Source organism: Magnolia sinica, chromosome 5 (assembly GCF_029962835.1).
Source record: "Magnolia sinica isolate HGM2019 chromosome 5, MsV1, whole genome shotgun sequence".
NCBI lineage: Eukaryota > Viridiplantae > Streptophyta > Magnoliopsida > Magnoliales > Magnoliaceae > Magnolia > Magnolia sinica.
Window position 1 is genome coordinate 1256070 of NC_080577.1, and position 11547 is coordinate 1267616.

At 40.0% G+C, this 11547-nt stretch overlaps 1 protein-coding gene across 2 annotated transcripts; it reads right to left on the reverse strand.

Moving 5' to 3' along the window:
- Positions 1–4922: 4922 nt before the first annotated feature.
- LOC131245061 (uncharacterized) lies at positions 4923–11173 on the reverse strand. Of its 2 annotated transcripts, XM_058244243.1 has the most exons (5): positions 10469–11169; positions 7808–10349; positions 7289–7349; positions 6949–7172; positions 4923–5473 (listed from the first exon to the last, which is right to left on the reverse strand). In XM_058244243.1, exons 1-5 carry the CDS (start codon positions 10581–10583, stop codon positions 5419–5421), a joined length of 2997 nt encoding a protein of 998 aa, XP_058100226.1. In that variant the 5' UTR covers positions 10584–11169; the 3' UTR covers positions 4923–5418. The 2 variants fall into 2 exon arrangements, with proteins under 2 accessions (XP_058100226.1, XP_058100227.1); XM_058244244.1 differs by lacking the exons at positions 6949–7172; positions 7289–7349 and having other exon boundaries at positions 10469–11173.
- Positions 11174–11547: the final 374 nt, after the last annotated feature.

Consider the following 11547-nt stretch of genomic DNA (forward strand, 5'->3'; position numbering starts at 1 on the left):
TTTAATAGTTGTCCATATGCTTGATCCAATCAAGAAAATTAAAAATAATAATAATAATTTATTAGACAATTTTGGAGGTTACTGCTCAATGGCATCAAAAAAGTGCCAGCGCTCGACCTCATGAGAAGGTAATATGCGGTTGAGCACATAGTACCTTTATATATATATATATATATATATATATATATATATATATATATATATATATATATATAGGAAAAGGTACTATCTGCTTGACCTCTACCCCATTAGTCAGATGCACCATTCCATCATGGGCCTAGGTCTCAAAAATCAAGTCAATCTATGACTTGTGTGGGCCACACCACATACAGAAGTGGGGAGGGGCCTTGCACCATTAAAACATTCATAATCATTTTTTAGGCCCATCAAGATGTGGTTTGCAAATCCATCCCATCCATTATGTGTGTCCCACTTCTATGAAGGTTCAGACCAAGTTTCAGCAGCATTCAAAACTCAAGTGGGCCCCACCAAGTGCTTTTATATATTTTAACGGTGTCTTCACATGATTTTAGATGGTATGGCCCACCTGAGTTCCGTATACGGCTGATTTTTGGGATATCCCATAATTTAGAGGGGACCCATCAAATGCACGGTGTTGATGGTCGACACACATCACATTGGGGCCCACACAGCTCGACCTCATGGAGCTTATATATATATATATATATATATATATATATATATATATATATATATATGTGGTGTAATTAGGATTAGGATTATGATTAAGGTTATTTAAGATGTACTTAAGGATTTAATAGGGTTTTGAAAGGCAAATGCAATGACTTTTTTCTATTGGGACTTTGATCAATAAGGCTTCATTTCTTGTAATTTTGTTTTCATAATTTATTTTTGTTTTGTGTCATTGTTTTTTCGTAAAGATTTTTCCATGTAAAATTAAATTATTCTATGGCTGGAATTACTTATGCGATTGTAATTATCTTATTTGATTCTTCTTATTGTGCTTCCGTGGGTCCCAAAAAGTTTGTTGCATCAAAAATCATATGGGAAATTTTGGCATTTCTACTAAGGAGCGCGGCTTCGGTTGATCCCTAGATCCACGAGGTGGGTGGATCGCTGACTGTGGAGCTCATCGTGATCTTTGTGCCTTTCATCCAAAACGTTAATTGATTTTGATAGATCATACTTTTAATCATGCTTAATGGACATTCAATGATTGAAATCTAGCCAGATCCATACCTTGGGTGGCATAGGAATTGCCTAGGGATGGTCACCATTGCTATAAGAGATACTCAGATAGTTATGGTACATGAATTTAGTAGGTACACAGTCATCCATCAGAGTAGGATACACGAATATTCATAGGTTAGTAGAGCACCATATCAGTTGTATCCTCCTGCAGCCTAAACTTTCACTCGTAAGATCACATCGAAAGAGGGGAGGAGAGGAGTCTTGGACATCCACATCTATCTCTTATTGTGATGGACGTGGTACCAGAAAGGTCAAAGATGTCATGAAGGGGAGAGAGAGAGAGAGAGAGAGAGAGAGAGGGCTAGACCCAAGCACTCATTGCTCCTCGAGTCCACACATCTGTGTAGGGTTCGTTTTTAGGACAGGTCAAAGGTCAAATCTAACCTCTACAAGGATTTTAACGGTAACTATTTGCTCTCTTTATCTTGGATAGATCTAAAAGAGACTCCATGTGTTAAGAGATCGACAGCTACACATGATCACCAATTCTACTTCAAGTATAAATAAATTAAATTAGTTTTTCTATTTATTTATTTATTTACATAGGCTGATGTAAGACAAGGATAACATTAATATAATCAATTGAATTTTTTCAAAAGTCCTTTTATTTCACTACATTTCAAATTTCCAAATTATTATTAAGGATCATATCCAAAAGATTGAATAAATTATAAGCAACCTTAAGGAAAACTAGCTGCATATTATTGAACAAATGAGAAGCTCATAACCACTTCTATCATAATGTTTAAATAATTACATAATTACTTGGTAAACGAGGTTGAAATGAATATAGACCCCTACAATAGTCATATAAGAAGGTTTTCAAGAAATAAAGATTATATAAGGTAGAAAAATAAAAATAAAAATAAATAGAAGAATATGGTATTCCTTAATGCCAAGAAAAGGAAAAAAAAAAAAAGAGAAAGAGAGAGAGCCAAACAGGCTACATCTAGCATCATCTCTTTCATCTGTGAAAACACTATTCATTATGCTAGTTGGTGCACTAATAAGATGACGATAATTTACTGTTACGTCACAGGTTGTTTGCATGCATTTATTTTAAGGCGCGTTTAGCATCTCTTATTTGCTCATTTCTAAAAAGTCAAGTCTTTTTGAATAATAGGCTGTTTGATAAATGTCTAATTTTAGATCTTAGTATTTTTAGAAATTACAAATAAACTCTTAATTTTTAAACTATAGAAAGATCACTTTTTAAGAGCTTAATTGGCTTAAGCATTAGAAGTTTAGGGCTTTAAATATTTTTTAGAATTCCAACATTGCCCTCATATATCCCCTACGCTCTCTCTCTCTCTCTCTCTCTCTCTCTCTCTCTCTCTCTCTCTCTCACGCTTATTGCTGCTATGGCTCACGTTCCGTGCTTGACTATCTCTTTCTCTAAGGTTAGAGGTTAAGTGTGTCTGGTTGGCTGACATCGTGTGCATGATGCGAGCGGCTTGTTAGGGGCTTCCGCCAAAAAATAATCCTAAACCAGAAATCAGCCTTGTCCGTTCATCGTGGACCATACATACAAATCAACGAATAGTTGAAAGAATTGATGGAGGGTCCAAATTTATTGTACTTATGTGGCTGCTCAGATGATCCAACCGGCGTAATTTTCATGAGCATCTTAAATTGATTGGCTTTTTTCAATGGAGTGTGGGCATTGACCATATTGTCTCAACCATCCATTTGGGGGCCCACAATCATAACTCCTAGATTGAGGTACCCCATGGTGAATGGTTTAGGCGTGTGTATTGAATTACAGTCGACTACCTTGATGCACGACAAGCCACCAGGCATTAGGGCCTGGCCTGCTCCTCGATGGCCTACCTTGGACTGAAATTTTAGACCCATATGATGGACCCAGGCTAAAAAATAAGCCTGTTTTTTTCCTTTTTTTTCTTTGGCTCGGCAGGCCTAATATTGTAAAACATATTTATTATATCTAATGCATGCTGGGGCACACTTAATGAACATCCCAGATCTTGCATAAAACTTGGGTGGCCAGGCAGGCTTCGAGTTGAGACTTTATAATTGTTATGGGCAATGATCATGCATGTTTCTATCAGCCCATCATGGGCCTGGATGGCCTGGACCAAGCTCGGGCCTATGTTTTACTTTGCATGCTGGGCTTGGACAGACCTCATAACAACCTTAGCCCAGCCCTTTAACAGTCCCACCCTGCAAGTCTGGACGGATTGGGTTTGTGGCCTGACGAGCCACACCATGGTGATGAACCATTGACGGAAAATCAGGAAGGACAGTCCTTAACCGGTATTAACCCAATTCGGTTCAATACCATTGGTCACCCTGGCTCGGGCAAGCCACGACTGGACTCAGTGCCAAACAAGTCATATCAGGTCCCCGAGTCTCTTAACCCACAAGATCAATGCTTCTCATTACAGCAGAAAATAGAACTGGCCAGCCTGACTTCAGAATGCCTTGGACCCTGACTGGGCTGACTCTCAAGGCCTATGGGTTAGATCTGGAATGGTACATGTGGCCTAAGTTAACTAAAATTAAACAAAACAATGAGGAACCCACTTTCTAAGTTAAATTCCCAAATTAAAATTGGTTGACCAAGTCACTAAGCATTAATTATTGAACACTTGTTTGACGAAATAGGACCTTGAATAATTTCCATGTTTAAACAATCCAATAAACGTCCGTCCACCGATCTGATAGCCAAATAATCAAAGCAGTGTAATTATTTGTAAAAATTGCTATTGCACTTGTGCCATGGCACTCCCCGAGAGTATCAAAGCTTTCTTTTATAATGGAGTTTTTACAAACTAATCTCTCTTATCCAGGCTTTCATGTTAAATGAAGTTGTTGAATTACATCACAAACAGTTGTAGCAAGTCCCAAACGATGGATGGTTGATAGCAAAGGTGGGCCCATAGGATGGATAGTTGATATCAAAGATGGAACCACATTGACAGTGGGCCTCACATTCCACCTTTACCCATTCCTCTTAATTAGATAATTTTAGCCATCCAATCAATAGTCAGAAAAAATATATATAGTCCATGTTGATCATCATGGAATTGTAATTTTTAAAAATGATAGCAACTATTCTTGAAAATTGCAAGTGATTATTTGAATGTTATACAAAACATGCTTATTTCACATAAGAACTTTCTTGGTTCTAAAACAGTGATCTTACTGAACAAGCTTATTGTAAAACAAGAGTTAGAATAAAATGTCTTATTAGAAAGGCTCTTACTAGATTATATAGATGCCAAATAGGCCCTAAATTAACCAGTTGATTTTGGATTCAATGCAAGAAAGCAGGTGACATGCTATTGACTCAAGGACTTGAGGATTCATAACCATCCATCTGCACAGGAATTCAGATGTAACAAAACATGTGACACTACTGTAAAAAATATTGTAGAAGGCTCAAGGATTCAGAAGCATCCAAATGCACAACCACTAGCGTTGATGACACATGGTACAACAAGCAATGCTGAACAGAGGGTCCTACCGGTTGATTAGAGACATTCCAACAAATGGTTGAAAACAGTTATAGTTGATGGCCCACATTCCCAGGGAGAAAATGATGGTCAGGATAATCTGCTCAGTGTAAACTTTTGGATCACCAATTGATGGTCAGGATGAATGGTTCACAGGTTTGATCTCATCATCACTTAAATGCCAATACAATTAAAAGAACAGTCATAGGACACTACTCAAGAAGATATCACTACCCATCATATGATGAATTTTGTAAAATCACGTTCATCATTTAGATGAACCATATGGACACCACTGATCATTTCCTGGCTTGTCTCCAAGCAGGCGTTTCTGCAGAATACACAAATAATGGCGATACATATAACCGAGGAAACTTTACATAGTTACAGACAGAGATGCAAGTATTCCGAATCCCACCCGAAGCAGCAAATGGTTTTCGGCCTTGCGTTCTCACACTGAAATTACTTCAATAAATCCAGTGCAAAACTACATAGGAGAAAAGCTTACGAGGATTGAGACAACCTTGCATTTTTCAGAGATCCCTTGAAGAGATTTTACAGCAATGAGAGTACCTCTCAGAGAAGATTCGAAGAAGTATCCTCTTCCATCTTAGAGAATTTGCAGCTAGGAGTCGTCCTGTGTTCTGTTAAAGTTGAAGCCTTAGGAGATGTTTTAAATGGCATCTATGTCACCCATAAAGATATTCATCTATTGCATCGATCTTGGAACCCTCATGCCGAACCCATGCTTCACCTTTTGTACCCTGTTCAAACGAAGAGAGTGCTTCAAGACAACAGCATAAAATTATTTATTTATTTATTATCATTATTATTATTATTATTTTCCCACTGATTTCCCTTGTCAATATAGAAAGTCATGACTGGAAATGCATTGCCTAATCAGTTGCTGTAGAAGTCAAGAAATAAAATGGTTTCTTTTTCAGCATATGGATTTGCGAGGCTAATCGGTTGGTTTTGGGAGAAGACGAGGAATGAAATCAACATTATGAATTTGCAGTGGGTACTTACAAAGTAGAAAGCGAACCATATAAACGGCAAGAATCAACAGTGCCAATAGTTACTCAGGAAACCATGATCAAAATCACCCACTCACCAGAACTGCTCCCCCATCTTTTTACAAAATATGAATTTTCCACTTTTTAGACAGATTAATTAAGGTGCTTACACATCTGGCTGTCCAAAGCAAAGATACCATGCCTTAAAAGTGGAGCACTAAATCAAGCCAAGGCAAAAGCAACGAACTTCAGTTTTTTTCTTTTCTTTGCGGCAAGTGCTTAATTTCCTACCCCTTTTACAGCAACGAGCTTTTGTCCTTGACTGTTTGGTTTGGGAAGATACAATTGCAACCCCGGAAGGTTGGCAGTGAAAGTTCTTAGATTGTTATAGATATGGAAGAACTTTTTTTCCTTTTTTCTTTTTTCTTCTTTTTTTTTTTTTTTTTTTTTTTTTGAGAGAGAGATAATGCAGAGGATTGAATTAAAAAAAGGAGCAGAAAAAGAACAAAAGGAACACTGATCTGGTGAGATAGCAGAACAGTTAGGCATGTAAAAACACAAAGTTAGAGACTAGAGGTTTAACAGAATAAGTGGCCCACTCGACCAGATATGGAAGAACTTTGTGAATACACACCTGTTCTGAAGGAGAATTGGGAATGTGAATTTATAATCACATGTTTGGAGATTTTTTTAGGAGAACAAAAATCATAATCCTAACATAGTTATTTGACCCCTGCTTTTCAACAGTAGTGCAAATTTTGCTCTGAACCTCACACAAACAGCAGTGTTCCCCACTGACTCGATAGTGGCATTGGATGGTTGGACGGGACATCAGAGCTCATCAACATTCCACAGAGTTCACCTAGCTATTGCAGGCAACCGATGTTTCTCAATTAAATGGACAGGAAGGGAGCACCTCCATCGATCATCTTATGTGTTGGTGAAGACTACTAATTTTATCCCACTCATAAAGAGTTATTCAGTTTCTCATGTTGATGTAACATGTCATTTTTAGGTTTGGTTCTTTCGCAGTTGTGCTCTTGTGTATTCTTTCACATCAATCATTAGAAAAGGCAACGTGAGATACCATGCTCTACACATTTATAGTGAGTGCCTTGAGTGCTAAGCCTCTACAAAAAGATAGCAGAACATCAAGAGAAGAATATGAAAACAATTAGCCATACAAATTTTGGGTAACTGATTAGGAACATGTCAGGACTTACGTTGGGGCAAGTTTGCCAAGACTCTCTAGCTCGTCACCGGTGGCCTCATCAAAAACCCTCCCAGAAATCTCAACGACGTAAGATTTATTTCTGGAGGTTGGGAGTCCCCTGCTAGAAAGTAAATCCAAATCTTTCTGATGAAGCTCTCTTCCATTTACGAAAACACCAGTGTTTCCACCAGCACAGTTCTTGGGAATAGGGTGATCAAATTCCTCAATAAATGGCTGCAGGATAGATGTGAAAGCTTTGTCAATACCACTGGAGAGAATCTTATATCGAACTGCTGATTTAATTTTTATTCAAATTCATTTAAATCATTCAAAAAGTTAGCTAGTCTCACAGGAATTATGCCAATACAGGGCCAGCCCATAACACCCCAGAATCCAGCACAGCGATCATACCTGCTTGAAACAGATAAGAAGCACGAGACAATAAGCACTTTTGGAGGACAAATGACAATTTGAAAACAAGATGAGGTTCCTCACATTATGGAACACAATTAGAGAGAACAAACCATATTTCCAACCAGTAAAATATTATTTCGAATGCATCATGCATGTCAAGTATCATTCTTTAGAAACAGCTACGTTTCATGTGTTTATAACATCCAACCCATCCGACAGGTTCGCCCCACCATGAAGTTCACCTAGTGCAAAAATCATGGCAACCCAATCATCTGGTCCATGACTCGATTGGCCTGATTCATGCACTAGCCGCCAGGTGATCTTCTTTCATGATGGGTGAAACCTGTTGGACAGGTTAGATGTCATACATACATGACACATGGATGATTTTAGCTCAATACAATTGGATAATTTTCCAAAATAAAATGTATGTGGTATAGTGAAAACAATCTTACCAATACTGCCCAGGTTGGATTGGTCCTGCTTGCTTTTCAGCCTTCTTAACCAAATGATCTGGTATAGGTTGACCATTAACTGAGACACAGGGTTTTCCACTCTCCAATGCTTGATTAGGTCTTCCAAAATCTCTGAAGCTCTTCTTGATGAGCCCAGCAAAAAATGATTCACCACCCTTGCTGAACCAAGGCCGAACTTCTTCCTTGCTAACCTCTTCAGAATCTTGAGATATACCAGAATTTGTGAACTCATTGAATGAACAGTCTGTCTCAGTTGCTGCAGATGCATCTTTAACAGTGCTCTGTCTGGAAATGGCCTTTTTAGGAAATATCTTCTCCTTATCAGAGCGTTGGCTCCTGCTTCCCTTCCCCGACCTGCTCACTAATGGATTTGTAGGAGAGTATTCAAAAGGCTCCCGAAGAGGAGATCCTGGAACTGATGAAGCCTTCTCCACCTTCAATGGTAGCTCTGCGGAGTTGGGCACATCTCTTGGAGTAACCATGCTGTCAGGGCTTTCCTCATGCTCTGAGGAACTGGATGACGAAGAAAGCTCTTGCATTTTTTCAGACTTGCCCAACTTCAGCAAGCGGTCCATTCCTGTTGCACCATCACCAACCAAAGAGAAAGGAGGAGACAAAACAGCCTTGGTGCCTGAAGATTGGATGATATTACTCGAGTTATCAGAAGAACAATCTATCATCCTTTCAGCATTTTTCCCATCTGAGCTTAAACCTTCTTTCATCATATCACGAGAAAAAGTATTGGCCTCCACTTCTAGACGTTGGGTTAGGGAAGGCTTATTGTTATCCACGGGTAGGGTCTGGGTTGGTGAAGGCATGGAAAAAATAAGCCTTTTTCCTTCAAGATTATATGAAATCACCTTAGAGCATGTCCCACAACGCAGCTTACCCTGATTCTTATCTATTGACAAAAGTTTTTTAGGAAGTTGCAGCAATTCGAAGCAATTACAGCATGTGACAAAAGGAGCACCACCGGCCAATGGTTGGCAACTACGCTCCTTTCCCTCTGTGATCACAGTCCGCTGTGGATGTGGCCTCTTAAAACCACCCATTCCCGACACGAGATCACTCGGCATTCTTGCATGGGGCTGCGGTTCCCGGGAATAGAGACATGCATTGGCACCTCGAAGGTTATAATCCCCCAAACCGGGTCGACCATGACCATCAAGGTGTGGCCTCCTAAAACCACCCATATCCGACTCGAGATTAATTGGCATTCTTGCACCGGGCTGTGGTTCACGGGAACAAAGCTGAGCATTGGCACCTCGAAGATCATAATCCCCCAGACCAGGTGGACCATGGCCATCAAGATGATACAACATGTCACTGTTTGCAGCATTTGGTAACCGCTGATTGCGCAAAATAGCAGGAGGAACCTGTGCAGCCACTGGCCACTGTCTGTTGTAGCAATGCAAACATGAGCAAGGGGGTTCGTCATAAAAGGCATTCTGAGGGTATGGAATGGTGGGATCGGGGCCAATGTCCATATATTGTCCAGCAAGGTAATCGTTCACTGGTCTATGTGGGTAGTGATAGGCTTGGTGGAAATCTCTTCTGGGCATTCGAGGCCCAAGCGGCTGCCCATATCCCAGAATCTCATTCGGGGCATGCATCTGAGAATAGAATTTCTGTACATGCAGATCGCTTTGATTCATCAAAGGAACAGGATCATGGTTGAAGCGTGGCAGTCTCCGGATATGGTTACCCCTACTTGCCTGGGACGAACCTTCCATAGACCACGTATCAGAACCATTATAAGGATTTGGAGGAACTATCCTTCTATTACTAGGAAGAAACCGTTCCTTCGGTTGGTCTGATGCATCAGATGATCGAGTAAGCCGATCCCTCAGCTCATCGAGCTGTCTCAGAATCTCTGCTCGGTCTTGCTCAAGAGACTTGACCTTATCTGACCCATCCAGGTGGCTCTGATTCTTGATCTGATCGCCGTACCGGTAGGCAGAATCGAGGTGGTAGTTTGACGCACCTTCATCAGAATAGGGAGAAAACCTCACACCTTCTGCAACAGCTCTAGGCATTCTCCAAGGCACCCCGGTTGTATCTTCAATCTGGCGAAATCTCCGAAACCCAGTTGTATCTTCAATCTGGGCTTTGGGGACTACATTCTCTTCTGCGTATTTTGCCATCAATCCATCCGAATTCAATCCGAGATCGCCCCGGATGGCCCAGTTCTCCATGGGAGCTTTGGAGGGACGCCGATATCTACCTCGATCATAACTAGAAGGTTTGGATTCGAGACCACCGATACCATTGGAATCATTTAGAAACTCCTTATTTTCACTTATAGATGATGAACTGCTATGTGCATCAGCAGTTCTTTCTGGCAAGACCCTATCTTTTCGCCTGAATTCAACCCCATCACTCTCTTGATCCGTCTCCGACATTTCATTCGAACCAATTCCCCTTTTTTCAGAAAATTTCTCAGAATTCTCGCTGACTCTAACCTTTTCTTCATCAGATTTTTCCGAGGAAACATCTGATCTTACATATAATTGGTTTTTCGCTGTAATAAAAAAATTAAAAAATAAATAAATTTTAAAAAAAGAGTACTCACAATCTACCAAAAAACATAAAATCCAAAAAAGAACGGGGAAAAAAAAAGAACAAGGGAAAATAGCTTACCTAGAAGAGTAGCATTGCATCCACCGCATCGATAGACAGGAGTATTTGGGGGCTCTGGAAGAAGCTTCTCGCACTTAGGGCAACGAACTACTCGAACTTTCCCACCATCCGCCATTAAAAAAAAAAAAAAAAACTTCAAACAGATAAATCTCTCAAAAAGATTCAATTTTTCTGAAAAAAATGGCGTCTGAAACAGCTGGAAGCAAAGAACCCCCACAAATCCGCCATTACTCTCAAATGCAACTCTGAAAAGCCTGGGGGGGGGGGGGGGGAGAGAGAGAGAGAGTCCCTGTTTACTTCATCGAATGCTGCAATTTGAAAGATGATATTCCAGCATTTTAAAGCATTCTAAAACAGAAGAGAAATCGAAACTCAGGAAAATCAGAAAACCGTTGCAATCTGCAGAGAGAGAGAGAGAGAGATGAATGAAAGACACAGAAGCTTTTAAGATGCGATTTTCCCGATGAGAGAGAGAGAGGAGTAGAGAGGGAGAGGGAGAGAGAGGAATGAGTGGGATCGATTTCCAAAGAGACGCAGAGAAAAGAGAGCTGAAAGAGGTAATGGCATCGAATCGTCCAAAAAGAACTGGGTTTCCGTCTTCCTGCATAAATCGGCGATTCAAGGATATGTAGAAAATCGCCAAACGCGTAGATGGGACGGAAAGAGGTCGCTCTCCATCCGTCGTGTAACGATGTCTGTCTGTTCTTCGCTTGGAAACTGGTGTCTCCAAGTTTACGTCCCAAAATATAGATTGGTTGAACAATCCTGATCTCTGATTCACCGAAACTTATACCACTGAATACTTTCCATTTAACCGTTCAATATATCTCTACCAATCTGATAATAAATACCCTAATAGGAATAATTTTTTGTTAGACATACATCTGAACAGGTCCAGATATTTTGGACAGTTTAATTTAAATTATTACAAAGGACGTGTGGAATTTTAAGTATTTTCTAAGTTCCTGTGTATCTTCCATCATACTCTGCCAGAGTATCATACGCTATATATATATATTTTATTTTTTTTACTGTAGCTCGGTTCCAAGTGGACGCGGATTGTCTGCACCCCCGCTAGA

Bases quoted from the DNA above. Each gene is read 5' to 3' on its own strand.
- LOC131245061 (XM_058244243.1), bottom strand. From the start codon at position 10,583: ATGGCGGATGGTGGGAAAGTTCGAGTAGTTCGTTGCCCTAAGTGCGAG. The intron at 10,350-10,468 runs GTAAGCTATTTT...TTTTTATTACAG, and splicing joins ATGCAATGCTACTCTTCTAG to CGAAAAACCAATTATATGTA. The intron at 7,350-7,807 runs GTAAGATTGTTT...TGTTTCAAGCAG, and splicing joins ATCCAACCTGGGCAGTATTG to GTATGATCGCTGTGCTGGAT.